This window comes from Electrona antarctica (assembly GCF_951216825.1).
Source record: "Electrona antarctica genome assembly, chromosome: 22".
NCBI classification, from domain to species: Eukaryota; Metazoa; Chordata; class Actinopteri; order Myctophiformes; family Myctophidae; genus Electrona; species Electrona antarctica.
In genome coordinates, this window is record NC_136805.1 from 19924670 (window position 1) to 19940264 (window position 15595).

Consider the following 15595-nt stretch of genomic DNA (forward strand, 5'->3'; position numbering starts at 1 on the left):
TTTGATGAGTTCAGTCTAATTGGTGCTGTTCCCTAGGAGAGGTCTTCTGAGGTTTCTCCTGACACCCAGATGAATTCGACACAAGCCTGCAGTCAATTTATCCAACAGAGCTAGTCCTTGTATATCTAATGATATCAAAACAATTAAATGGTTATATAAGAGGGCCCAAAGAGTGTTGTAAAAGAAAAGAAGAAAAAAAAATCCTACTGAGCCAAAGTTGAGTTGACAGTCACAGACTTAACCAGTTGAACCCCAGCATGCCTATACCATGGGGAAAAGGGATGGAAGGGATCCCTGAGGATACAGGCTTCTGAGTAGAAACGTTTCTCATTCTGATTGTTTTCTTTAAAAGCCTCCCATGGACAGGTGGAAATAGCGTTTCACTTCAAACAATTAATACAGCTAGAGCGGTGCCCGTTGGGCACTGGCCTACCTGGAACGATGCAAGTTGGAAATGAATGCCCCACCACCCAGTTATTATGTCTATGTCCCTTTTATGCCCATATATAGAGTTCTTTGTCAGGCATGCCCAAATATGGAGTCTATGCAGATGTCAGCGCATCATTGTGATGTCAGAACAGGCCAGCTCCATATGGAGATCTAGGGGTTGATCAGGTGTGATCATTTGGCTAATTTGGGGCCTGTCCCAGAGCCTGGGCAGGGGCCCTGTCCCAGAGCCTGGGCAGGGGCCCTGTCCCAGAGCCTGGGCAGGGGCCCTGTCCAGAGCCTGGGCAGGGGCCCTGTCCCAGAGCCCGGGCAAAGGTTTTTTGTGCTGGACAACGGAAACTCGGAATTGAAGCTCAGATTGAGGTGCTCATACAAAACATTGATGTTTTAGGAGCTCAATTAAAAATTCCCGCAATCGCGGTACCATATCAACACATATCTAGCGAGTGCCCCGGAAATTATTGATTGTTACTTCCGGTTCATCAAATCAGCTGGTGGATCTTCAAAAGCGTGCTAAACTTGACATTAAACGTGGAGTTAACTTAGTTAAAGTAAAACAAAAATGGAAATGATGTGTGCTAATGTGCTTTGTTGCTTACATAACATGCACCTGCACCCCAGAAGCTGTCATTCTGTTTATACTTTGGTAGCTGTTGTGCCCGACATTGGAACCAAGACATTTTGGTTTATCCCTTTGATGTATAAATATCAGTATCACATGTTTTGCATATAGGTTTTTTTTATTCTTTCATAGTAATGCTAGTGTTTTACCTTTATCTTGGATGGACCTACCTTGAAAGTACATTTTAAACTCTGTGACACGACGTTTGGAGCCAAGGCTCTTCATCTGGTCAAACTCTTCATCTAGTGTTTGACCATATGAAGAGCCTTGGCTCGAAACGTCGTCAATAAAGTAACATTTGGAGCAGATGAGTGTGCAGGGTTCTTTTCTCTTTTTCTGATGTCACTTTTGAACCCAGCACCTCTACTAAGCGATGTGCGTATTCTATTAGTTTTTGTCTGCATAAATAAATAAATAAATAAAAGTTGCTGGAACATGAACACTGGCTACCATCAGTAGCAGATAGCAGGTCTCTGTGTGGTGCTTTGTGTTGTTGGAACGCAGCCAGGTGTTCTCTGTTTTGGGACGGCGTCCAAGGTTACATTATGGTATTATTTTGCAGAGCAGTGCCACTCATCAATGCCAGTTTTAGAACAAGTGACCAATCATGAAAGAAAGGCTGATCATATAGGCCTTCTGATGAATAGATACTCTGCTATCAGTGCTGCTACTATCAGTGCTCAAACATCAGTGCTAAATGTGGAATGAATGTTAGAATGAATGAGTGGCTGAGTAGAATTCAAATGGACAATCATTTAATCATTTGTATTGTGAATCTTTCAAAAAGGAAAAAAGTTCCTTTGCAACATTTATCCTCAACAATCAAGATTGTTGAGGATAAATGTCACGGTCATCAATCTAACTTGTCTAATGCCCAGCCTTTTCAAGGGGTTGTTTTATTTATAATATTTAACCCTAGAACACTAAACATAGTTTTTGTCACACCATCAATAAACACGGGTATGTTTTACCCAATGTAAAATATTACATGAAAAATACTTTCTCATCAAAATATAGTGAAGTACAGCAATACATGGCAACTTGACAACAATTCTATAATATTTCAAAATTACTTGTAACATAGGGGGGCAAAATCTGTGAAAAACTTGCATATTATTTTAAAATCACACCCCGTGTGAAGTGAGTGGTGCAACTCCGTGTGGTGGTCCTCGAGGGGTCCCCGGAACATCCAGACCCCCAGGAACACACCCAGGGGGTCGGGCCTGTTCCGGCGAGCCGGATATGGTGCCGGATACCATATATGGTGCCCAGGTCCATATATGGTGCCCAGGTCTCGTGACATCATGTGACATCATCAGGGATGGAGATGTGGAGACCCTGATGCCATATAAATGCGACCTGCTGTCGCAGTCAAGCCCATATGGAGATCCCTGATGTCATCAATATTGGCCAGCAACTCTACATCTGACCTCAAAACCTCAAACCCTTAGATCTCCATATATGGATATATGTCAGAACCTGTTCTGACATTCCATATGTTTATCCTTCCCCATCCATCCTTCCTCTTCGATGTCTCCCTTTTGACTTATACCTATCCATTCAAATTTCAAACTCTAGACGGGTCTGCCCCTGTGCCCCAAAGTTATTAGTGCAGCCACGAGAGTTCTCAACAGGCCCACCTGTCCATTCAAACTCTAGACGGGCCTGCCCCAAAGTTATTAGTGCAGCTGCGCCCGGCAGCCGGCGAAAACTAGTGTTCTCAACAGGCCCGAAAATGAAGGCCCGGCCCTATACCTGGGCCCTCATCAAACCCTGTACACTCAAGAGAATGTCCCCGCTACCACCCTTAGATCTCCATATACTGTATGGAGCTCACCTGTTCTGACATTCCATATGTTGACCTCATCAAACCCTGTACACTCAAGACATGCTCCTTATATGGCCAGTACAGAATTCATTCCATGTTGATCTGACCCCCCTTGCCAAAGCGCCAGCGCTCGCCCAGCAGTCTACCGCCAACGAGGCGGATGCGTGCACGCAACCTCGCTCCTCGCTTCTCGCCCTCAGGCGTCTTACTGGTAATAAGATACCTGCTGTGATGGCCATATGACGTTTGGGGAGGATGAAATGGGATGAGGCCCATTGGGAGAGGCTTTGGGGAAGTTCACTGGACATTCCTGCATGCAGTCTTGCAGTGAATATGTCATAGGCGTAAATGTACAGACTGCATAGAATAAAAAATAGAAAAACAGTGGGTATGGGGCAGACATGCTTGTCCTCTCTCATTATGTGAGCACCTGAAGAGATGGCCCTCTGCAGTCAGTACCTACTGAGAAAGTGGGTGCTAAGTTAAACAGAAATATCGGGGGATTGCTTTCCGCCACACATTCGGAAGCACACAATTGTCTAGATAGAATGTCATTCCCATTCACTGGAACAAAGGGTACTAATTAGAAACACAAATTAGAAACCGCTGTCCACTGACATTTGGTCACGAATGTACAACATGTTTGGCAACGAGGTGGTCTTATTAATTAGCCTTTAGCCTCTGTGAGGGGTCCCCCTCTTTACAGTCTCTCTCGCTTTCTTTCTCCATGTATATTTCATTTCGTTTGTTTTCCAAACCTATTCTGCTCCTCTATTTTTTGTCTCACAACTAAACACAACATTTTCCCTTCGACAGCTTGATGCTTGGGGTGGTACAGGTGCAAAGTGTGGCGTTTCTGGCTTATCAACACATGCTGAGGCCATACACCTGCAAACAAATGACAAGCACACTGCACACACTGACAGATGGGTGTATACGGCGCTGTTGTGGGTGTGTTGGTTTGCGTATGTTTGCAGGAAAACTCATTTATTTCTGCAGAGAGGATCCAAGCACAAAACAACATAAACTGTCCAAACGGATTGGGTTTGCATGTGTGCACACGTAGTTGCACATTTTTCATTTGAAGGTCGCCATGTGCATGCGCATGATTGAGTAGTGAGTGAGTAGTAGTGTTACACATGATACACCGTGTTAACATGAAGGTACAGTATAAAATATATGGTATATGTAGTTATCTAGGTACTGTGCAGTATGTATGGACGGTAGTTACTGTATGTAAATAGGCATGGTACAGTATGTATGGACGGTAGTTACTGTATGTAAATAGGCATGGTACTCGGCCATACATACAATATGCATCAATGCATGGCCAAGTACCATACAGTACTCACCTGTACTCTGTCAGGTTGTTGTTGTGCAAATCACAGATAGTCTCACAGCGTTGGCGTACGGGGTATAGGCAATACCAACAGATGTGTATTAAGGTGATATTCTTTAAGCTCACAGCACTGTGGGAGCTCATTACTGTAGTTTCTGGGCTGGAAAATGTCTGTCAGTAAGGATTCATTAAAAAGCAGCCTGTTCCAGAGGCTCCTGTTAGCGCTGTAATGAGGGGTTCTTCACGATTTGAGCTCCCTGGTGGCTCAAATTGGACAGGTGAAATATCCGTGGTCATTGAGCGTCACAGGCGAGTCAGTCAGGCTGGTATCTGGGGGGGTGTTGTGGCTATTAGCATTCTGCCGCATTGCCTCGGATGATGCCGCTCTTTGTTGAACTAGTGAAGCCAGCTTGCTTTTGTCGTCTTGGGGCCTTGGCATTTCCCAGTGCTTTTACAGAACAACAGCATCTGCCTATTGTACGGTTCGGCACCTCACAGCGCAATCGCTGCTGTGTGCTCAGAATACTACTTTTGGGTTTGTACACCTTTGGGTTTGTAAGCAACTTCGGCGGTGGCTGTCTGTCATGATTAAAGCAGCTGGACTATTGAGAGGTCAACCATTGGGCTATTTTGACTCCGCCTTGCGTTTAGTCTGCTGTTTTGAAGCAGGCTGTTTAGTCAGGGCAGTTTGTGTTTTGTACGAAGCAGTCTAATTTTGGGACTCAGCGTGTCATTTTGTTGTGAACGTCGAGATTGAGTGAGTTGCTTAGCAGTGCTGTTGTTCAAAAATCATTCTTTTGCACTTTGCAGTCTGCGCTTCACGGGTTGATTACCCCTTTTTTGACATGGCAAATGGGATAAAATGTAGGGGTTTGCTTCCATTTGCATACTCACAGAATTAAATTCCCTACCAACACTAATTACACAAGTTTTCAGTGTAATTTTGTTTTCTTGTTTTTCTATTCTGTTTTTGATGTTATACGTCGCTGATTGTGCCTTGTTGTAACACCGTCACATTATCTTTCCTTGTTTTCATCTGTGTGCCATACCTGACTGACGGTATCTCTCTCACACTGTCATTGTTTTGGCTCCCAGGCTCGCACACCACGCGTGACCCGGGCCAGCCCCCCACAGCCGGCCCTAGCCGACCAGGCCAGCAGGGTTTCCTTTGCATCGGCTGAGAATCTGGAGACCATGTCGGAGGCAGACGTTCCCCTGGGCTTCAACAGGATGAACCGGCTCCGCCAGAGCCTGCCCCTGGCCCGCTCGTCCAACCAGGCCAAGCTGAGGGCACCAGGTCAGACTATGATCTCAGCGGCTTTATGTCATGTCCTACATTGTGACCTTTGACCCGCTCTCAGATATGATGCAGGGAACCATCTGTTACGGCAAAGCTCCAAAAATGAAACGGGGCGAATGCAACGCAGAGCTGACACGACGCCCGATGGAGCATCGGCTTTAAGCTACAGTGGGAGCTTTCATGATTGGCATCCCTGTCAAGAAAATCCAAAGATGATTTTCAAACGGCACCTGAAACAAATAATTAGGCATTAATTAACAGCAAATGCATCTTACCCATAATAGTCGACGTTTTGCATATTTTGTACGGGGATTAGCTTCAGTTTAAAACATTAGCTTCAGTTGAAAACATAACTGAACCAAAAGGGGTCTAGTGGTTCTTGTTTGAGAATGCTAATGTTAACCCCTAACAACAAGAGCAAAACCAAACACAATTTTACATAGAAATGAGGATAATATTAATTTGGACTTCATACACCACCAAACAAGTTTATATTACTTCAATTAGTAGGGAGCTTACATTATCAACCAGCAAACAGTAGTCTTGGAAGTAATTAGTTTTACAAGACATTATCACCCAGACCAATATTATTTAAAGCAGAGCCTGTGAAACCTGGAAAACAGCTGTAAACTACAGTGAAGCCTTTTTTTTCAAGCCTTTTTCAAGCCTATCCCCCAGGATAGGATTGTTTGTGACGTAACAGTATATTGCTTAGTAATGTTATGAAGATGAATGCATGTTGTGTTTTCAATGAATGGCTGGCATACATTATACATGACAGATCCGCCGTGATTACATGACTATAAAGATCATGTGTACCTACTTGCATGATATTTCGATAAAATGTGAAGGACTATTATAAAAACATGTTGCACATAAGTCGTCCTCCTGGTAGCGCTCTAAAGGCAGAGTTGAAAAATGCAGGCCAGATGTTTTTCCTTGGCCTGTAGGGAGTGTGCATACAGGTGCAGTTATATGTAACTGTGACTTGGCCTGTTATAGCGCCACCATGAGGCTGATTTGAAAAATGAGGTGGGAATGTGCATGCAGTTTCATCGCACTCGGACACTGCGTTCAGGGCTACTCCTGAAAACGTTGGAAGGCAATCTTAGTGATTTGTGTGAGATTTGGATCAAATCTGTGCGAGTAATCGGCCTCATGGTGGCGCTATAACAGCAAGATGTGAAAAATGCAGGGCAAGGGTTTTTCCTTGGCCTCTAGGGAGTGCGCATACAAAGTTATGCACAGATCGGTGCAGTTATATAGGTAAAAACAAGAATTGGCCTGTTATAGTGCCACTGTGAGGCTCATTTGAAAATAATCTGGCATCACGGAAATCGCACGCTGTGTTCATGATTTGTGGCATTTTGTTCGAAATGGACCAATCCTGCGAGCTTTGGAAGCCAATTTTAGACAATCGGGATGGAATATGGGAAATGGGACAGATTTCTTGTGACTATAGAGATACTGTATATACCGATTTGCGTGATGTATGGATAAAATGTGTACGTGTAATGTGATGAAATGTCTTTAGAAGAACTCTGCTTCATGGTGGCCCTATAACAGGCAATACCTCCAAGATAGGAACGATACCTGCCGCTGTTTAGATGCCTCAATAAAATTATGTACTGTGCACATCGAAAAGCAAGTTATTAGAAAACAACGGTCTCAATCGTTCATAAATAGTGTTTGTTTATGAGCTGGTCCAGGCGGCTCCATTCACTGCCATGTATCGAACTTCAGGTGCGAGGTTTGCCAGAATTGCCACCCATGAGCGTCATGGAGCATCCCCTTCCTTTCGTTAGATTCCTTGCATTACCCACAATGCAATGTACACAACTATAGCAGATGGACACTGGACTGGACAGCTGCCACTATTGTCTCTCCACTGTAGTTCCTTGGCGATATTTTGCCTGAAATAAATATCCATTGTTCCTTACTGTAGTAAAACCTGAATGTAGTTGTACTTGATTCTACAGCCGTATGATCATAACAATTCCGAATTATGTTTGCTCCAGCGAAAGCCCTAAAGGAATAGTGTTATTGGACGAACTCTGGTAATTATCACCATGGATCAGTGTAATGTGTGTTTATCACTACAGTTCCTCAGCAAACTGCCATGTCCCGTCAGCAATGTTATTACCATCCACATCGATGGTCAGTATGATAACAAATCATTTCCGGCATATTAGAGCTTATCAATAGCAGAGGTGAAATGGCCCTCAATAACTTAGAAGTGGAATAAGGTAATACGCAAGATACAGTAAGTATCTTGTGCAAAGGCGGAGAGAGTGGGAAATAAACAGTTGTAGTTTTGAAATTCAAACTGGTTACTTGCTCTTTAAGCGTGTATTTGGGGGAGGATTTTTAATGATTTAAACCACACCAGGGGATATGGAGAAGGGGACTCTTAACTTTGCATTCTCTAGGGTACTGTCAGAATGGGATTGGAATATTTATTAACAGTTTGCAGAATTACAGTACATTTCAAGCACAACTCAATACAAAGACTGTTAACTGTGACTGGACGACCCAATAAAGCATTACACTTGTTTACAAGAGGGTCCACCTTGTTCAATTCATCAAAACATAAGAGACGTACCCGGTGGAGCCACAATAGGTTTTGATAACAGTAGTTATGTATGTCAGCTACAGCATAGTTTAGTGTAGAAGGAAAACATAAAATATGAAATAAAACAACGTTTGATCAAATTGCGGCAACTAGTTAACATTCCTGAATGACGTGCATTCCCAATGGACTTTAGTCAGTTCACGTATACGGTGAGGAAAGTGTGTGTGCGTGTGTGCGTGTGTGCATGTGTGCGTGTGTGCGTGCGTGTGTGCTTGTGCGTGCGCACGTTCAGGACATTATTTGTTTCCCCTAAATCACCATTGTTTTCCCCTTGGTAATAATGAACAGCTTTAATTAAGAGGCTATAGTTATTGTTCCACTGTTGTGAAATGGGCTCATTATTGAAAATCCCAGAAGCCCATTGCAGTTATAGATATAACATTGTTTATGTCACTCTGTGTGTGTGTGTGCGTGTGTGCCTGCGTGTGTGCCTGCGTGCGTTCATGCACACACAGTCACACACACACGTCTGTCTGTCTGTAAATGTGTACTGTGGAATGTACCTCGCATTCTCTGCCTTTTCCCTTAGCCTTTCAACTCTGTGCATTTGTGTGTTTTTTTTTTCTTTTTTTTTTTCCTTTTTTTTCTTTTTAAATGTATTTTTATTGAGGCTCTGAGATTTCACAACTGTTCAATCACAATTCAATGTATATAGAACCACATTTTTCTTTTTTCAACATAACATAGGAAAACAACAAGAACCACAATACAGACATTACAATGCACAGACAAAAAACAAACACAAACAAAAAAACTAAAACAAAACGAGTACACCACAGCCTTGACATGATTACACCACAGGTCACCAGAGTCTTTGTTATTCACTACCGTTCAATAAGGTACATTGAAGCACAGTCTAGAAGGGTCCACTGTATCTAAGACTGGTTCCCATACCTTTGTGAACCCTTCCATGTTATCACGGAGGAGATAAGTCAGTTTCTCCAGAGGAACCACAGTCATTACCTCCTTGTACCAATCATCCAGTGTAGGAACGTCTCTATGAATCCAAAGCTTGAGTATAGTCTTCCTCGCTATGTATAAGAGTATTCCAACCAATTTGGCGTTGTGTCTGGTCCTTGCACTGGATACCTTAGCTGCTAGTACACACTGGAGAGGTGACAAGTTCAAATTATATCCAAGCAAGGTGTCCAGCTCATTCTTCACCTCATTCCAAAACACCTGTATCTTTGTACATTTCCAAAGCATATGTGCATATGTACCAACTTCTGTGTCACATTTATTACAGTTAGGAGAGCTGAGACCAAGCTTGCTTCTCAGTAGAGGTGTATAATGGAGTCTGTGTAAAATTTTGAATTGTCTTTCTCTATCATTATTGCAACTCAAAATAGTAAGTGTATTTCCTATAATTGTTGTCCAAGTATTGTCTTCTATCTGACATTCCAAGTCAATCTGCCACTGCCTTCGAATATGATCAGTGGAGTGGTTTGAACTTATATCAAAACATTCATACAGATAGGAAATAAATCTTTCTGGCACAGGACGTGTAAGAATATTTTCTAAGAAGGATGTCCTAGGCTCAGGGGCTTGCATGTTCTTTGTTACATAATGACGGATTTGTAAAAATCTAAAGAAATGTGACTGTTGCAATGAATATTTATTCCTTAGATTCTCAAATGACTCCATTGTGCCTCTGTTATATAGTTTAGCAAGCTGGTCCAGTCCCCTATCATGCCAAACCCTGAATACTGGGTCCTGATATGAGGGAAGAAAATCTGGGTTCTTCCATATAGGAGCCAAAGGTGAAAAATGTTTTTTAAGTTTAAAATGGACTTTGATGTTATTCCAGGTGTTCAGCGTATTTAAGACAATGAAGTTCTGATCAACCTCCAATTTAGCTTTGTTATGATTCACAAAGGGGCAGACCTCAAGTGTCAACATACCACAGTTTTGAGATTCAATATCGATCCATGTGTTTGTTATGTCTGGGTTCACCCATTCATATATGTACCGCATTTGTGCTGCCCAGTAGTAAAAACGTACGTTCGGAACCCCCAATCCACCCTCATCCTTGTGTCTTTGAAGCTTACTTATTTTCATTCTAGGCCTTTTACCCTGCCACAGAAATTGTGTAAATGTCTTATCCAGATCAGAGAAAAAGCTGTTGGGGATTGAATTTGGCAACATCTGTAGAGGGTACAACAGCCTAGGCAGGATATTCATTTTGAGCACACTTATCCTACCTAGCCATGACACAGGTAGAGTTCCCCACCTCTGTAAGTCTTCCTTAATGCGCAATGTGATTGGTCTAAGATTAAGCTTAAACAGTTTTCTGAGAGAGGGACAAATTCTTATTCCAAGATATGTTATACCCCTAGGTGACCAGTTAAAGGGAAATCCGTCAGGTGGAGCAGAGCCCGCTAGGGCCCCAATAGGCATGGCCTCAGTTTTTGTTAGGTTCACCTTAAAGCCTGATACATGTCCAAATTGCTGTAGACAATCGAGCAAACTTGGGATAGTGGTATCAATGTCAACCAGGTACAAAAGGACATCGTCTGCGTATAGCGAGATCTTATGCGTTTTGCCATCAACATTAAAGCCTATAATCGATGGTGTTGACCTTATGAGCTCTGCCAAGGGCTCGATGGCGAGCGCAAACATTAAGGGGCTCAAGGGGCATCCTTGAGGTGTCCCACGTCCCAAAGAAAATGGATCAGAGCAATAAGAGTTGGTAGTTACAGTTGCCTTATGTGACCGATATAACAGCTTTACCCAATCAATGAATTTCGGACCTAGTTCGAATTGCTCCATAGCACGGAAAAGAAAGGGCCACTGGATTCTGTCAAAAGCTTTCAGAGAATCCAACGAAACCACCAAACCCTGCATGTCCCAATCAGAGGCCATCTGAATTATGTTCAAAAGCCTCCTTATGTTATTAGTGGAGCTCCTCCCCTTTATGAAGCCAGTCTGCTCAGGTTTCACAAGGATTGATATTAGTGGTTCAAGCCTCAAGGTCAATACTTTAGCTAAAAATTTTGCATCCACATTGAGGAGTGATATAGGCCTATATGACGCCGGGTCCTCAGGGTCTTTGTCCTTTTTCAAAATCAAACAAATATTGGCTAATGTCATTGTTTCGGGTAAATGGTGAGCAGTGTTGAAGCTGTAATTAAATGTTTTAGCAAGGTATGGAGTAAGTTTATCTTTGTAGGCCCTGAACCATTCAACTGGCAATCCATCAGGACCTGGACACTTTCCACTGCGCATCAAGGATATTGCTTCTAATATTTCAGCTTCATGGATGGGTTTTCCCAATGACCTTTGTTGTTCTTCTGTCAAAGTTGGTAACTGTATCTTAGAAAAGAATGTATCAAGTTCCTCTCTAGTACTATTATTATCAGGTGTATATAATGATTTATAGAATGATACAAAAACAGAGTTAATGTCCTTTTTATCATAATGTTTTTTCCCTCCTGTGTCTTTAATTCCTGCTATTGTATTATGATTTTGTCTCTGACTAAGCAGACGTGCCAAATATTTACTGGGTTTGTTCCCGTGTTCATACAGTCGCTGCTTTTGGTAGAACAATGATCTAGAAGCTTTTTCATTCAGGATTGAATTTAGAGCCACTTTAATGGTTTGCACTTTAATAAGATTTGTTCTGGTTGGATTCGATTTATGGGCTAATTCAGCTGTCTTCAATTCTGTTTCTAGTTCATTTTGTTTGCGCAACATTTGTTTTTTGCGGTGTGCCACATATGAAATGGTGAATCCCCTAGTGTAGGCTTTCGCAGCTTCCCAAAGATATTCAGGGTTTGTGTCGTCATTATCATTTATGTCAAAATATAAACCAATCTCCTCCTCCAGCTTTCTCTTAAAGTTTGGATCATTAAGTAAATATGAAGGGAATCGCCATTTCCGTGTACCTCTTGTGTCTTCACTTATGACCATTTCCAAGTAGACTGGGGAATGGTCACTGATGTGAATGGAGCCTATGCTACAATTAGTCACCTGTCCAATAATCTGAGGTGGCATAAAGAAATGGTCCAGACGGCAGTAAGATTTATGTGGGTTACTGTAAAATGTGTAGTCCCTAGCAGTTGGATTCAAAATCCTCCATATGTCTATCAAATTTACATCAGACAGCATTTTAGCTAAAGAGGTACCTGTGTTTGTTCGTCTTTGCCTGTCCCCTGGGGATCTGTCTTTAGCATCATCAAGGCAACAGTTGGTATCGCCAGCTAGCAGAGTATAAGTACATCTATATTCCTCTAATTCTGCTGCTACTTTGGTCCAAAATGAAGGAGGAGGTGGGTTAGGAGCATAAACATTCATCATAGTAATATGTATACCATAAATTGTGCCATGGATGAGAATGTATCTTCCCTCAGGATCCTGCTTGCATGAAGCAAGTACAAATGGAATAGCCCTATGAATCAGAATTGCAACTCCCCTGCTATTGGACGAGAATGACGAGTAATACGCTTGGCCCACCCAGTCTCGTTTTAGTTTAATATGCTCTTTATCTACTAAATGGGTTTATTGTAGGAAAGCTATCTGTACCTTTTCCTTTTTTAAAAAGGTTAGTAGTTTTTTCCGTTTAACTGGGTGGTGAATCCCCTTTATATTGTACGTACAAAATGTTATACTATTCATATCTAATGTTTATCATTTATTCTATTGCTGTTAGGTACTGTCCCTTTGACATCGCTTCTAAGTATACAAATCTGACTCCAGTCTTCCCTGTTCAAACAATCATATCTGTTCTGTGGTGGTGACAATGAACACAAAAAAACAAAAACACAGAAAAAACAAAAACTCTCGTACTTACTGTGACATAGCCTAACTATGGGGCACATGTGAGACATCTCGGCCTCTAACAACACTTCCTTCCTACCTACCGTCAAACAAAAAACCCTTGTAGGATAAGAAAGAGCTCCTCAGACTCTTAACAATTATTACATCTCTCTAGGATAGTGACAGGTTGCCAGCCCAAACAAATGAACAACAAATTAAAATAAAATACAGGGGAGGGGAGGGGGGGCCCATGTGGCATAAAATAAACTATACGTCCACGGTCAGATGAAATAAAATTGGTACCATGCAATCACAAATCTAAAATTCCATATCACACTTCCCCTGCCACGACAGCTCCCACAGTATGTTCAAGAAACAATGTCTCCTGTATGGATAGAAATGTTACCTCTCATATTTCGTGCTGATCACACACACATGGTAATCACCATCCCAACTAATACCAAGGCTATCAATAGATTGACCCAGCCCGAGCCGAGGTCCGTTGCTATAGCCAATCAAATATGCCCACAGGAGTTTGCAATAACAACTTAAATCCAGCAGGGGTCCTACCGGCCTCAGGTATGAATCAGGATGATGACAATGCGTTCCCTTCTGTCAAAATACACACTCATATTAATACCCAGCAACAATAGCGTATGCAGATGTCCCGACAAAAAAAAAGTGCAAAAAAAAAAAAAAAAAAAAAAAAAAAAAAGGGTAATATAAAAATAGGTGGATGTGTTAAATAGAAACAAATTATATCAATCAGTGGGGTTGGATTCCCACTGCTACAAGTCATGTGATCCATACCACAATTTTATCCCCCCTCCCAGAAAAAAAGAAAATCCCATAACCTATTCCAGAGTGGCTGTTTTATCACTTTGTCCCTGTAATAAAAATAAAATAAAACCAAATTACTGTTTATAAATCAGACTGTCAAGTCCATTCACGTCGGACGCCCCCTCAAACAAAGAAATAATAATACAAATAGTCTTTCTGACTCTAGATTCTAGAACCACCGCATGAGTCCCCTATGCTTTTTGTATCTCCTCCACATACCTCTGTGCTTCAGCCACAGTCTTGAAAAACTGTGTCTTGTTTGCATGCGACACACGCAGGGTCGCGGGAAACAGGAGACTATATTCGGCGCCCAGGGCTCTGAGGGATTTTTTAACCTCCGAAAATTCGCGTCTTCTTTTCTCCACGGCGGGTGAAAAATCTTCAAAAATATGGATTCTGGTCCCGTTGACGGTAATCTCACCCATGCTCCGTGCCTTTTGCATGATCTTCTGCTTGTCTGCGAAGTTGTGGAGACGGATGTACACCAGCCTGGGTCTCGTCGAATCCGTGCGTCGCTGTGCGGGGGTGCGGTGAATTCTGTCCACCTTGATCCGGTCATTTTTCACTGTGAGATTCAAGACTTTAGGCAGCCACGTCTCGATAAAATCTCTGGGATTGGCACCTTCTGTAGATTCCGGCAAATTTACCAATTTTATGTTGTTGCGCCTTGACCTATTTTCTTGAGATTCCAGCCTAGTAGTTGCGTCATTCAGCTGTGTCACGGTTTGTTCAAATTGAACTTGTAGTCCAGACACGATGTCTTCCAGGTCAGAGATCCTTTGCTCTGCGCTGTCCACTCTCTGTTCAACAACTTTAACTTTTTCGACAACTGAATTCACTGACTTAAGTATTTGATCAAGCTTTGTGTCTATGCTGGCGCTGAGTTTGGCAAACACGCCTTCACTTATCTTGGCCACCAGCGCGTCGGTGTGGTCACCCTCCGCCATGTTGTCAGCAGGCTCGGCACTGGCAGCGTGCGTTTGAATCAGAGTTCTTCGAGTGCTGGATCTCAAAATTCTTCTGTTTTGAGTTGACGTCCAAAAGTCATGTAATGACATTCCTCTTTATCCTTCGGCTGTGCTGTTTTGGCAACCCTCACGTTCACCAAAATGGTTAAATTAAATGTTTGTTCTGAGGAGCTCCTCTCTCATGCTCCTACTCTCTCCGCATCACGTGACCCCCCGCATTTGTGTGTTTGAATGACAGCTAAAACTGCTTTCATTCTCCCTCCTCGTCACATGACACCCCCCACCACCCTCCCTCCCTCCCGTCCATTCATTTCTCAATGTCCGTCGTCCATCCGTGTCTTCTTAATTGTCTCTTCTTCCTGTCCCATCTACACATGCAGGCGTGTTGTTCTTGCAGCTGGGCGAGGAGACACGGAGAGTGCACCTGACTCATGAGCTGACCAGCCTGGAGACACTGAGGGCCCTCATAGTGCACATGTTCCCCCAGAGGCTCACCATGGCCATGCTCAGGTACAGGACTGGACACCTGTGTCTGTTTTGTCGACTAAAACTACCCTTTTCCACTGACGAAAACTAAATAGAAACATTTTCAAAACTACGGTATAATGACTAAAACTATGACTAAATATAATGATAATTTTGTCAACAAATAAAAACTAGACTTAAATGTTATGGATGTTAGTGGACATGAGAGCCAGTGGAACTGTGACAAGTCATTTTATGCTTGGCTGCGTGACTGCGCGTGGGTGTCGCACTCGGCTATTTTTGGCACACAGCAGTATGTATAAATCAGGCATTACCATAGCTTTTATAATATTTGGTCAACTATAACTTGACTAAAAGTAAAACATATCAGATGACTAA

General features: G+C 42.5%; 1 protein-coding gene across 1 annotated transcript in view; it reads left to right on the plus strand.

The window, feature by feature from the left end:
* The window catches only part of LOC306914941 (SRC kinase signaling inhibitor 1-like), a gene marked incomplete at its 3' end in the record, with an annotated part of 65864 nt that overhangs the window by 23187 nt on the left and 27082 nt on the right, over positions 1-15595 (plus strand). The window contains exons 3-4 of the mRNA XM_079492179.1: positions 5332-5533; positions 15112-15241. Coding sequence (XP_079348305.1) covers positions 5332-5533; positions 15112-15241 — 332 coding nt within the window. The remainder of the gene's footprint in view (positions 1-5331; positions 5534-15111; positions 15242-15595) is intronic.